This window comes from Panulirus ornatus, chromosome 66 (assembly GCF_036320965.1).
Source record: "Panulirus ornatus isolate Po-2019 chromosome 66, ASM3632096v1, whole genome shotgun sequence".
NCBI lineage: Eukaryota > Metazoa > Arthropoda > Malacostraca > Decapoda > Palinuridae > Panulirus > Panulirus ornatus.
In genome coordinates this window covers 18,203,071-18,217,389 of record NC_092289.1, presented here as the reverse complement: position 1 = coordinate 18,217,389, position 14,319 = coordinate 18,203,071, and the positions used below count along the sequence as shown (strand labels likewise).

At 56.0% G+C, this 14,319-nt stretch overlaps 1 protein-coding gene across 20 annotated transcripts in view; it reads right to left on the bottom strand.

Moving 5' to 3' along the window:
• The window catches only part of pyd (zonula occludens-like protein polychaetoid), a 430,922-nt gene that overhangs the window by 243,304 nt on the left and 173,299 nt on the right, over positions 1 to 14,319 (bottom strand). For 4 of the 20 annotated variants that reach the window (XM_071658236.1, XM_071658235.1, XM_071658239.1 and 1 more), the window contains exon 2: positions 12,212 to 13,105. The exons of the other annotated variants lie outside the window; for them this stretch is intronic. In XM_071658236.1, the coding sequence (XP_071514337.1) occupies positions 12,212 to 12,922 (711 nt within the window). In that variant the 5' untranslated portion in view covers positions 12,923 to 13,105. The remainder of the gene's footprint in view (positions 1 to 12,211; positions 13,106 to 14,319) is intronic. 20 annotated transcript variants of the gene reach the window in all.

Here is a 14,319-nt window from a genome sequence, read left to right as displayed (position 1 = left end):
CACCGTGCTCCACTGCTGACGGCCCGAGAGAGAGAACCTGGGATGCGCCAAAAACAACACCCCTCAGCTGACGCCTAGCTGACAGCAGCTTCCTGCCACAACGCTGACGCTCTGTGTGAAACCACCACAGGAAGGACTGAGCTATCCAATCTCGTCCGTGGGCAGGTAGACCCACACGCGCCCAAGCACAACTCCCTGTGGGAAGCAAGGCGATTCCCTCCCGCTCTGGTGTGTGCAAACCCCCGTACTGCTCGCGGCCCTTACCCCTAGAGAAATCTGCTAACTCATCGGTGACGTAACTCCCCCTCCCCTTATCTGCCAACACCATCAACTCCCCCCCCCCCAACCTAACACCCTCTAAGCCAATACCTATCTAAATCTACATCTTCTCGTAAATGCTGACTCGTTACAACAACAACAATAACGACAACACTGGGAGGAGGAAAAGCGAGGGAGGGAGGGGCACAGAGTTCCACCCTTCAAGTGTCCTGTCCCCACGACTCTCCTGCACCCTTGCCCGTGTGGCTGATCGGTCTATAATTCCTCCATCTTTATGATGGTGAAAGTCAGGTTCGATTCCACGCCGAGGCAAACCTTCATTCACCCAAGGATTTGTCGAAGGCTACCGATCCCATAAGGCCGCCCGCTCGTTAGGTTAGCGTTGCGAAGTGGTCTAATATTTTATCATCAAGGCGCCTGGACTGTGCGGGGAAATTCCAGCCATAATGTAGGTCAGTGGTACCTTACCGTAGGTACGCGTACCTTCAGGAGTACTTGTACCTCTAGCGGTACGCCAGAGACTCCCAGATGGTACTTGGCGTTGGCATTTGAGGTCCCAATCGGAAATATAAAGTGAATACAAATCTATTCTTATATCAAGCGATGCTGGGGAACGATCGAACACTTTCCCTATTCTAAGTATAATGGTATAAACGTGAGATTTAGTCGAGTTCCAAATACCTGACGAAGTTGAACAGATTTCATATGCAAAGCTGTACAGGAAAGGGGATGAGGGAGAGAGGAACGGGGATGAGTGAGGGAGGAAAAAGGGGGAGGAGTGAGGGAGGAAAGACGACAGGATAAGCAGTACACCTCTCTGGGTGGACTGGAAACTACAGCTTGAAAGACCCCCCTCCTTCCTGTACTCCACACACTAACTTCTGAAATCAACTTTGTCGATCGGAAGGACACTTCCTATCCGGGTCTTGCATGTAGCAGACGGCAGAGGAGGTCCTTCTCCACTAGAAGGAAGGAGGGAAGGAAGGAAGGAAGGAAGGAAGGAAGAAAAGGAGGGGGTCGGTGTTCAGCACCAACTGGGAGTGGAGAAGCAGAGGAGGGTGTTGCAACTGCTTCAAGCGATGGTGCAGACCGACATGTGTTCCAATACCTGCTCCAGCATGACCCATCCTTCCCACCCTGGCCACACGTCCTCACCACCCATAAACTCTCTCTCTCTCTCTCTCTCTCTCTCTCTCTCTCTCTCTCTCTCTCTCTCTCTCTCTCTCTCTCTCTCTCTCTCCTCCTCACCACCACACAGCCGTGCCTTCCATACCCCCGGTCTTCCTCCAGGTCAAGTCCTCCGTCCAACACTCTCCGTCTCCCGTACGCTGCTCCTCCTCCTCCCCTAGTTAATGTTACCTGGATATTTATGTCGTTGAGAAGTTTGACCCCCCCTCCCCCTAGTGAAGCCGTGAATTCTGTGCAAAAGTTAAAGCTATGGAGAGTTAACGATCTGTTGAAGCAAATGATGCGTTCAAGTTAACTTTGTGTCGGAGTTAATCTTCCGGGAGAATTAATGTCCCACTGAGGATGCCTCACATATATTTAAACCCCCTTGGCTCGATTTTGGGTGGCGCGTCTTCTGCCCACCAAGGTTGGGTGGGAGGTCAAACTCACCCACCACCCCCCCCTCCACTGATCAGCCAGGACGAGGCCTTGCAAGCTGACGCAGACCACACCAGAGTCTTCTGCAGGAGGTGATCTCGATGAGTTCAGCAATACCCACCAGCCCTGATGGTCGGGGCAACCTAAAACCTGCTTCAAGGAGTAAAGGTCTAAGCTTCTCTAGGAACAGCTCTAACTCCATGCTGGGGATAGGCTAAAGCTGTGGGTTATGCTCATGCTACTGTATGATAACAGCCTTAACTTCAAGCTGAGCTGAAGCTAATGCTGAGATAGAGCTAATAATGCTCGAATAATAGCGCCCTCTTCAAGCTGAGCTGGGGCTAATGCTCAGATAGATCTATTGCTGCTCTGATAACAGCGCCATCTTCAAGCTGAGATGAAGTTAATGCTGAGTCGAGAGTAGTGCTGCTTTGATAACCGCATTAACTCCACACTGAGCCGAAGCTCGGGCTTACGTGACGTAACGCTACGTCTGAGGATACGAGAGCATATCGAAGCTAAGGGTAGTCCAGCGAACGCCTAGTAGGGCAGGCTGACACAGGTGACCAGGGCGGAGTTATGGAAAGTGTGGTATGCAAGCCAAGTCCGCCAACTGACCTAACGCGCAGCTGGACGACGCATCACCCATTTTCATCATGGGGGCTCGATGGCATCCACTACATCATCAGGATGGTAAGGGGAGGTGGGTGTGCGTTCGGGTCTCAGGCATTCATTAACCTAATAGCGTGATCGTGAGGGGCGGTGATAATCGGTGTGGGGTGCGGGAGGAACATCGAGGCGCCGATATGCAACCCAGGTACGTATCAAGAGTCGATGGGCGACTCGCGATAATAAAGTTGAGGGACGCGTCAGAGTTTACCAACCCACCAAGAAAGTACGTACACACGGCGATGAACAACCCAAGTTAACGACCGACCAAGAGAGTGAACAAGGTGATGAACAACCCCGGGAACGTGTCCCCCAAGTTAACGACCGACCAAGAGAGCACACGGGGCGGTGAACAACCCAGGAGTCTACCCCTCCTCTGATGACCAATCGCGGTAGCGTCCGAGCAGACGAGGATCGTCCGTGGCGTTAACAGCTTGGTCCTCCTGCCGATGCCCCGTCGTCTGGCGATGGGGATCACACCCTCCTCCTCCTCCACCACGTCAACAGGAGCCGGGCCAACACTCACAAGCCGCGATACACACCTCGTAAATAAGCAGCCAGCGGTCACGGCGGTGAGATGCAGAGGAGCCGGCCTTGGGTGATATCCAGGAGCTCCTACTGCCGCAGGGGAGCGCCCTCCCGTCCCTGGCAGATGCAGGGCAGCGCCCGCTCCTCCCTGATCCATAAACATGGTCTAACACCCTTACCCCGCGTCATTTTAAAAACAATCGTCTTTCGCTCTAGGCGCCTCACTTTAAGACAAACATATCCCGCAGGACCCCTGCCGTCTCACTCCTACGTCCCTCCCTCAGCAGGATCCCTGCCGCCTCACTCCTACGTCCCTCCCTCAGCAGGATCCCTGCCGCCTCACTCCTACGTCCCTCCCTCAGCAGGATCCCTGCCGCCTCACTCCTACGTCCCTCCCTCAGCAGGATCCATGCTGTCTCACTCCTACGTCCCTCCCTCAGCAGGATCCCTGCTGCCTCACTCCTACGTCCCTCCCTCAGCAGGACCCCTGCCACCTCACTACTACGTCACTCCCTCAGCCGGACCCCTGCGACCTCACTACTACGTCTCTCCCTCAGCAGGACCCCTACCGCCTCAAAACCCCTGCCTCCGCACTCATACCTTACCACTACGGCACTGTAATGCCCTCACCACTATTCGCCAGCACACCCGCCATCTCATTACCCAGCCCTCTCCCGCACTATCCCAACCTCTCCAACAGTGTCCATCTTCAACATCACGCCAGCCCTCCCTCACACTATCCTAGCCCATTCCCACGCCTGCTCAGCACCCCTGGCCTCCTCCAGCAGCCACAAGGAACCGTCCAGTTGGACGGCGTGAGCCGTGAGAGCAGCAAACCCTCCCGACAGTGGCGGTGTGGTGTGGTAAGCCAGGCAGGGGGCGGGTCTGGTTGCCCCTGCCGGACGCACTACCGCACTACACGACATAAAACCTTAAGGAATGGCTGTACCAGGGAATTAATACCGCCCGTCCGCCCACCCACCCGCCAGCCAGCCAGCCAGCCCGCCCGTGACGTGCGGTCGATACTGGGCCGCCCGGCCTGGACCCCACGCCCGCAGACGCTGCCGAGGCTGGTGTGTGCTGGGGAGTTGGGGGGGTAAGGGGGGAGGGAGGGTCGAGAACCAGCCTGGCACTCCTCCTGCTCCTCCTCGTCCTCCTCCTCTTCCTGCTCCTGCTTCTTGCCTTGGTCCGTAGCACCAGTGGCACTTTATATTGATTATTCTCCTGAGCCAGAGCATCTTCATTACCACACACACACACACGTCATCACTGCCTACTTCCCCTCCCCTCGTCCCGTGCACACCATCCTCACCACCACACCTCTGCACACACATCCTCCCCGACATTAAACCACCATCACGACTCGCCACACGGGCACTTCACCATTAGCCATCACTATCACCACAACTCGACGGAGGACCTCCAACACTCCCCGCCACCACTCGACACACACACGGACCCTTCAAAAAAAAAACTGCCCGGCATTAACAACACAAGTCATCACCACATCCACCACCACAGTTTTACAGGAATCCCCCAACACTACCCGACAACACATCACCACCACCAAAACCAGTTACCTTCACTTCCTCTGAAATATCTCGTAAAACATTTGCTCCTCCCTATGGTAGCGCTCGTTCCAACACCACACCAACACACTCTACTGGCACCCTCCCTATGCCCCCAATCATTCACACCCCAACACACTCTACTGGCACCCTCCCCATGCCCCCAATCATTCACACCACAACACACTCTACTGGCACCCTCCCCATGCCATCAATAATTCACACACTCTACCGGTACCCAACCCATGCCCCCATCATTCACACACTCCCACACACACTCTCCGGGCACTCACACCACTCCCCAGTCATTCACACCACCCCCCCCCCCCCACACTCTACGGGCTCCACTCTTCCCACCCCCAATCCACTATCATTCACACCCCTACACACACACACACACACACACACACACACACACACACACACACACTACGGGCACCACGCACCTTCCCTCCCGCCATCACTCACCGGGAAAAATAACTTTTATAATTTCCTAACTCGTCAAGGACGCTGCACATCAAACAAGCGGCGATCCCCCCCTGAAGGTGAACCCAGGGTCTCTCTCTAGTTTAACGAGCGTGTCCCCCCGTGGAGAGAGAGATGAGGGGAGGGGGGCACGAGAGAAAGGCGGGTGGGTAACGGTGGCGTGGTTGTCTAGGCTGGCACACACACACACACACCACCTGAGAGAGAGAGAGAGGGGGGGGAAAGGGGGTTGGCGCCCCAAAACCTCATGATGCTGAGTGCCCCATTACCAACTCTCGCCCTTTCATCTCCGTGTTTGTCATCCTGGGCTAAACACTGTGTCCAAGGGACAGCGAGAGCCTCATTAGCCGCGCAACTCTCCCTGAATACACGCCTCTGTTTACCAACCGCCTTGTAGTGTGTCTGTCCGTGTGTGTGTGTGTGTGTGTGTGTGTGTGTGTGTGTGCAGGACATCTTCCACATCCCAGCCATCCCCCTCCCCTCCATGCAAACGACTGCGCAAACGACCCCTCACACGCACACCTCTAAGACGACGGAACGCAACGAGCAAGGGGACCGACCCGCCGCTACCTCACCATCCACACACACACACACTAGCTACATAACCCCCGTTGACACTGGCCAAGCACCTACGTGTCACGACGCAGCAGACGACACCTGCGGGAGTAATCAAAACGCAACTGGTGAGGCACACGACGGGGGCAAACCCGATGGGAGGAACTCAATGGGCGAAAACGCCCTGCCGACGTGGAAAGCCTGAGCCAGTTCTGAGGGAGGAGGTCCACCTCCATCACCGTCAAGATCTCTCTCTCTCTCTCTCTCTCTCTCTCTCTCTCTCTCTCCCTCTCTCTCTCTCTCTCTCTCTCTCTCTAGCCCCGGAGCGGACGACCACCACGACTTCGCCGTCTTTCATCGCACGCCCGAGACGGACAAGAGGAACAAACGCCTCGCGGTGTCGTTCTCCGCGGCGCCGTACCTGTGACGAACACGACACTGAACGTGTATCACACACACACACACACACACATGAGACAGATACGTACACAGGAACACATCGGACGCCAGCCCCTGGCGGCACAACCCAACAGCAGCAGGAGGAGGAGGAGGAGCCGGGAGCAGCGGACGAAGACCTGACCCTGTTAAGTGTGGCACAGGACACGAAGGCCACCTGCCATCCATCGAGGCACAGCCAGCCACTCACCCACCTGCCATCCACAACCGCCCGCCATCCGCTGCGACAGATGCAGCCAGCCGCCATCTGTCACTCACACTCTCACTCTCTCTTCCAGCGGTGACGTAACGCCCGACGCAGCCCATAATCTCTCTCTCTCTCTCTCTCTCTCTCTCTCTCTCTCTCTCTCTCTCTCTCTCTCTCTCTCTCTCTCCGACAGCAGACAGCGCGGCGGCGGCGGTGGCGGCCGGACACGAAGGCAGCGGCGGTAACCGGACGCTAGGGGTCACGTCCCCACGCGTCCTGAGTGGCCCAATCTGCGGTAATGACCAGCTCCCCGGCCCTCCCGCGCCCACCGCTGTGCGGTCACCTGCCTCCGCCTCCTCCTAGACACACCGTACTGTCTCCCAGACACCCCGTACTGTCTCCCAGATACCTCGTCCTGTCTCCCAGACACCACGTTCTGTCTCCCGGACACCCCGTACTGTCTCCTAGACACACCGTACTGTCTCCTAGACACACCGTACTGTCTCCCCGAACTGTCTCCCCCGGACACTCCTACCTATCTCTAAGACACTCGTATCCACCAAGCCAACGCAGCCGCCCATCAACAGCCCGACAGGCAATGGGAGACAATTTGGGCAAGCAAGTAAGTAGGTGGGCAAGGCTGATGTAATGGACGAGCGAGCGCGGGAGGTGAGTCCAGCCCTCACGGTAAACCACCAGTGACCCGTCTGCGTCTCCTCCAGCCACCTCCTGCAAGCTGAGTCACTTGACATGTTTGTGTCCTCGGGGTGGGCTGACTCGAGAGGCAGACCCACACCCACACACACACCCACACACACACACACACACACACACACACACACACACACACACCTGCCAGCTGTAATCTGGTGCTAGTGGCAGACACACACACACACACCTGATAGAGGCAAGTCGGAGCCGGTGGCAGACACACACACCTCCTAAATGTAATCAGGTGTTGGTAATGGTCGGCACACACCAAACACAATCACCTAACGGAGGGTACCTGCCCGCCATTACACACACACACACACACACACACACACACACACACATGGCACGCCCCCTTCGCCCCCTTCCGTATACAACCCCATTACAGCAATCACCCACCCATCCATACTCCTGGCTTAATGCCTCGACAGTAAGCTAACCCCCCCCCTCCCCCTCGTTGCATGTAGGGGTGACTCCGGCGGCGTCAGGCCGTCCTGAACCCGACCTTCCTGACCAACTATGGAGACCTGTAGGGGGAAGGGGGGAAAGCTCCACCTTTGGCAGCCTCCCATAACCTCCCGAGGGTAATACTTACCCAGAGATATAATCCTCCTCCAACTCCTTATCATATTCCTCTCAAAGCCCCCGGCCTCACCGCACCGCACCTTCCCCAGCACACACACCCACACACACACCCACACACACACACACACACACACACACACACCACACACACACACACACACACCCACACACACACACACACACACACACACACACAGAGGAGGATCTAACATCCCAGATCTTCTATGTACGCATCACCTGACATGGAATTAGAAAAGATCAGATCTGATCCTCCACTTGGGAACACGTGATCCCATACACTCCTTGAAATCCGAGTTGGTGATTAGTGATGGCGTGTAGACATCAGGGAGGGAGGAACCCCAAGCCCAGACAGGGGTCATACAACTGATGTAACACTAGAAACAATATCTGTGGGAGCGTGAACCACGGGTATGGTGTTCCAAAAGACAGAATACAGAATACTGTTACAAAAAAAATAAAAATATAAAAAAAAAATGAGTCCTGTGAAATCTTAAAGGATGAGGCTAGTACATGGGCACCACTGGCAGAGAGTAAAGAGAAGATGTAAAGAGAGTGTCGGTGTCAACACCAGCTCGCGGAGTTCGCTAACACACACACACACACACACACACACACACACACACACACACACACACACACACACAAACATATATAGATAGAGAGACAGATTGATAAGTATATGATCAACAAGTAGAGAAAGTTAGAAACGCCTTAGATAAATATTCAGGACATATCACACCACATCAGCCAGGGGCGTTGTGGTTACACAAGCCTGTGAGCTGCAGCCACAAACAGCCTGGCCGATCACAACAGGAACAACAGGCCTGGTGCACCCTAAAATAAGACGAGGAGGCGGGGGTTGGGGAGAAAGGGGAGAGTTGTGAGGTTGTGGTGAGGTTCGGTGCACACGGGAGGGTTGTATAACCGTATTGTGCAGAAACCTCCTGACGGCGAGGTTAAGTAGGCAGCTGAAAGCCATTCCCACATCCATCTCCCTGTTCACGAGGGGGACACGGCCGGCCCTCGACCAATCGGCCCGAGAATCTATTCGTGGAATACTTTATGGCGAGGCAGAGAGAACTTACATAAATATCGAGTGAGGCAGGGAGGAGGGAGGGAGGGACGCACGCCCCCGTCCCGCCTCCTCCTCCTCCTCCTCCACCAAGAACCACCACCTCACTCCCTATCTGGCTCCTACGGCCTTCAAACACCGTCAGTGCCACCCACTACCACCCACCATCACCACCCATCACTACCAGCACCACCACCCTCCGTCATGAGTACCTACCGACAACACCACAACCAAGGAGTGCGGGGACATGAGCGCGACTATGGCAGGCGCCCTCGGCACCAATGGTGAGGTTGAAGGAGGCGGCTGAGGCTGGCTGGCGTGGGGTCCATGGTCATATCTGCGTGAGTCCAGACGGCAGCAGTCCAGGCCCGTTGTCAGTATGGGTGTACCTGTGGAGTCCCTGTGAGCCAGGCCGCTAATCTATATGACAATATCAAGCACGTCTACTCGAGGAGCCTATGCGAGGCCTCACACTGCATACGAGACAGTGAGGAGACATATGCGAGGCGATAGGTTTCAGTAGGCGAGGAGCATGTAAAAGGCATCATGTCACATCTGAGGGCGTGAGGAGCCTAGGTGAGGGTTTAAATGTGGAGTATCGGTGGATGACCCGCTAACAACGTATCAGTCAGCGACGGCGGTAAAAATTGGATACGTCTGGCGCCGGATTCTCATGGACGATTCGGACAAACTCGCAATTTACGTTGAGCCGCTTTCTGTATACCCGTCCAACGCGCTAGGATCGAGGTGTTGTATACCAATAAGCAGAACCCACGAGAATTAAACAAATCCACCAGTCCAAATCTGCTACATGTCTTTTTTTTTCTCTTTCTTTTTTTGTTTAAGTACACAGTGCACCAGGAAGAAGAAGAATGGGTGTTCACATTTAAAAGAGAAAACGTTAGAGGACCAAAGCGGGTTTTTTTTTCAAGGCGTGACTCAACTAAATGCTTCATCCGCTATTATACCAACTGGTCCCTGATGCTGCGTGCCGGTTATGGAGCCGTTAAACCCACCTATAATACGAACCACGACAATGTAAGCGGTGGCATCGATCCTCGTGCCACTGGAGAGGTTGTAATAACCACCGTCTTTGACGGGAAGGCCGCGTTGCGTGCCCGAGTCTTGCTTGATGCACTGGACAACAACGGCGCCAGTCACGCGTGCCGCTCTCTTGACGCAAGACGAGAAAATGCACTGGCTCTGCTCCTCGCCAGGCTCTACACTCTATCCACCGTCAAATGCATTGGCTCTGCTCCTCGCCAGGCTCTACACTCCATCCACCGTCAAATGCACTGGCTCTGCTCCTCGCCAGGCTCTACACTCAATCCACCGTCACAGCTGCCGTCCTCCACCTTACCCTAACACCTCTCCCTTATCATGGCTCACCTGTTACATCAACTAAACTCAACTGGGGTAGACTGAAGGAGCACCTCAACACACCGCCTACCCTTCACATACCTCACATGTAAGTGTCATCTCAACTAGCCAGCGAACACCACAGAGCACACACTTCCCAACATGCCCTTCACATACCTCCCATGCGGTGTTACAGACACACCTTGTTTCGCCGGGGGAAGACCAAAGGGGGGCTAAGGGCCTCTGCTCCGACCCATCCCGAGAGCCACCTCCATACCCACCCAGGGCTCACCTGCAGGACCTACACACCTTACCAGTGTTTTCTACCGGGTTAAAGACTTTTACAGTCTCCCGGCACTGGTCTCCTACCTTCGGCAGGCACCACTACAGCTCACGGGTCAGCAATGTAGGTCTGGCAGCCAACATGAAGACTAAATGTCCGGGATTATTAAGATGAGATTGGAAAAGGAACCCCGTCCACGTATCTCTTGCGTGTCGTGGAAGGCGAGACTAAGACGAGGCTGGAGCGAGGGAGAGGCTGGATATCCTCCCCCTCAATCTGCAAAAACGCCTTCTACAGGGAGGAACACGAGGAGGAACCGAGAGAGGATTTCTCGTTGAAGGCTCAGCCGTCTGTTCCTGGGGCTACCTCATTTAAGACGCGGTGGTCAAGAAAGCAGAAAGAGAGAGAGAGAAAGAGAGAAAAGAACAAATGTATGATCACAATAACCAATATTCATGCGTATACTGTACTGCCAAGCAAATACATTCCACCGAGCTCATGCCTCAAACAATGCTCACCACACGTCCTACACTATACATACAATGTTCACCATCACGTCCTACACACACACACACACACACACAGTCCTCACCATCACGCTTTACAGACACACACACACACACTGCTCACCATCACGCCCTACACACACCCAGCGCTCATAACAATTATCATCCACAAAGTCACAACCACACACCGCTCAACAAGCCCTACTTGTAGAGAGCTTAACTCAAGCCCCCTTCACAGCTCGATAAACCCTTTAAAGAGGGCAGTGACCTTATGTGCCCTACGTAGCGTAACCCTACGCACACAGCCAACCAACACCAAAGCACACAACACCACACAGTTCTGAGGTAAACAGCAGGCGAACCCACGACGAAAAATAATGCTGTTTAACAGACGTGAAAGGCAATCAGTTTAAGGGATTTAGTTTTATGATACACACACACACACACTGTCTGTGACATACGGAGACTAACCGATAGGAAATGGAACAAACTAACCAATACAAAAATGGAACAACTGTATTCACTGGTGACTGAAAACAAAGACATTTTTGTAAGAAACAGGGAGCAATCACGAGGAGAAAAGGAGACATATCAGCTCTAACAAGATCAAGAAGATTATAATTCTTTCATGGCACCAGCGGCTGGGTTGTTTAGTCTCGGCATCCAGTGTTTGGACACACATACACACACACACACACACACACACACACACACACACACACAAACACACACACACACACACACAGGGGCACTCACTACAATAAGGAGGGAGGAATGCAGCCTCCATACAGATAGTAATGGAGAGCCTACTTACAATGAGTGACGACACGCCTTGCTGTAATGGGGGAGAGCCTACACACAGTGAGGGAGGGGGTACCTGCCTGCAGTGAGGGAAGGGGTACCTGCCAACAGTGAGGGGGTGGTGGTACCTGTCAACAGTGAGGGAGTGGTGGTATCTGTCAACAGTGAGGGAGGGGGTACCTGCCAACAGTGAGGGAGTGGTGGTACCTGTCAACAGTGAGGGAGGGGGTACCTGCCAACAGTGAGGGAGGGGGTACCTGCCAACAGTGAGGGAGTGGTGGTACCTGTCAACAGTGAGGGAGTGGTACCTGCCAACAGTGAGGGAGGGGGTACCTGCCAACAGTGAGGGAGTGGTACCTGCCAACAGTGAGGGAGGGGGTACCTGCCAACAGTGAGGGAGTGGTACCTGCCAACAGTGAGGGAGTGGTACCTGCCAACAGTGAGGGAGTGGTACCTGCCTATAGTAAGGGAGGGAGGGAGGGAGGGCCAACCTCCATCTAGGGGAAGAGGCCTACATACTGTGGAGGGAGGAAGCCCTACCTCGTCGTAGTAGCCGTAAATGTAGTTGTCAGGGAAGCAAAGTTCTTCCTCGAAACTGGTGTCCTCGTCGCCTGCGTCGTTGCCATCGTCCTCGCTCCTGACGGCCCTGATCTCGTCCTCGTCCTCGTCCTCAGCCTCGATGTCAGCGGCGGAGAACCTGGGCGAGGGCGGCATGACGACGTCCAGGAGCCTGGGCGACCTGGTCCCGGGTTCGGAGCGGCGACCCAGGACGTCCTCCAGCGACCTGCTCCTGGCAGCGGCGTCCCCCCGTGCCCCTAACGTCCCGTAGCCGTACAGGGAGCCGCCCTCCACGCTCTCGAACTCCTGCTGCTGCTGCTGGGGGCCGCCAAGGGCGCTCACGTGGGGCAGCGACGGCACCTGCATGGGACGGCCGCTGCTCATCAGCTGCCCATTGAGGAACATGTCGTCGACGCCGCCTGTGAAGGTGGGCAGGCCGCCCGCACTCCGCGGGGACGGCACTCCTCCCAGAGAGAAGTAATGGCCCTCCTCCAGGAGCCTGGGCGAGGGCGAGCTGCTGTGGGCGATAGGGTGGGGCTCGGCCCTGGCGTAGGAGGGGAGGGCGGCGCTCGGCGAGTCGCCGTCGCCGCCGGCACGGGCCAGGGTGTCGGAGGTGACCCGAGACGACAGGCCCTTGACGTTCATCCTTGCGAGGGGCACCATGAACCAGGAAGGGGGAGGCCGCTCCTGCATGGGGCGGGGGTCAGGGCGGGTCTGGGGGGGGGACAGGGGAGGTGGCGACACGCCCCGCGCTACACACACCCCGTCACTAGTCCATCCTGACACAGGGCTGCTCTACGTACGGCACCCCGGGGAGTCCTCCCAGCCGCCGGCCCCGTCAGGCATCACGAAAAACTGGCCACAACCAACGACAAGCTGAGGAGACACGTGAGCCACTGCGTTAATACCGCCACCCTAGCGCGGTCACTGCGTAAGCATCGCCACCCTGGCGCGGTCACTGCGTTCGCACCGCCACCCTGACGCGGTCACTGCTTCACTGCTGTGACCCCGACGTGATTATCACGTTAGTACGGGCACGTGACGTGGTGACCCCGTTAATACTACGACCTGACGTGATTACTGCCTCATCGCTGCGACGTAACGAGGTTACCAAGTGTTGCAGTCCCGCGTGGTTACTGCGTCACTGCTGCAACCTGACGTGTGGTTACTGCGTTACCGCTGCAACCTGACGTGTGGTTCACTGCGTCACTGCTGTAACCTGATGTGAGTTTACTGCGTCACTGCTGCAACCTGACGTGTAACCGGTTACTGCTTCAGTACTCTACGACATCTACCCACCGCCTCCCCTCCGCCTCTCCCCCTACATCGTTACTGCGTCAGCGTTGCAACCTGACGTGGTTACTGCGTCAGCGTTACGACACGAAGACGGCGCGTCATGCCCCGTCCGTCGACAAACATAACACGTGTCCGACCCAATGCGTCCTGCCAGCACAGGCATGGACGAGAGTTGGCCATCCCTTACGTGGCCTTCCATGGCCTCCCCCACGACCTTCTTCCCCTCAGTACCTTTCCCATGGACCGGCCCTGAGGCTGAGGTCATCAGCTACACTGAGCCCTATTTAAATACCCTGATCCCTAACTCCCTGATCCCTAACTCTCTGATCCCTAACTCTATGATCCCTAACTCCTGCCGGCTCAGAGGCTCCCACCCGTCCTCACGGCTCTTGGGGGAGGAGGGTGGTGGTGCCTCCTCCCCCGTCTATTTCATCATCTCCTCCATCCTCCTCCTCCCTTCCTAGGGAGGGCGTTGAGGGTATGGGCACGCGCGGCGCCACAACAAGGTGGGGCACGTGGCGCAGGAGAGCCAGACGCCGCCCGCCACAAATATTTGGGTTATGGGTCCGCCCTACCTCAACACCCAGCCTAGGGGAGAGAGGAGGAGGAGGAGGAAGAAGAGGAGAGGGGTGGTGGCGGCTGCTGCTGGCGGGGTGGTGCTAGGGTGAAGGGAGGGAAGGGCTCCTGCGGTGCACCCAAGGGCGCACCACCGCGGTGCGGGAGGACCTGGCGACCGCCGTCTGAGGGCAAAACGTGGGAGTGTCAATCAAGGCGGCGTATTACGGGAGGAGCCA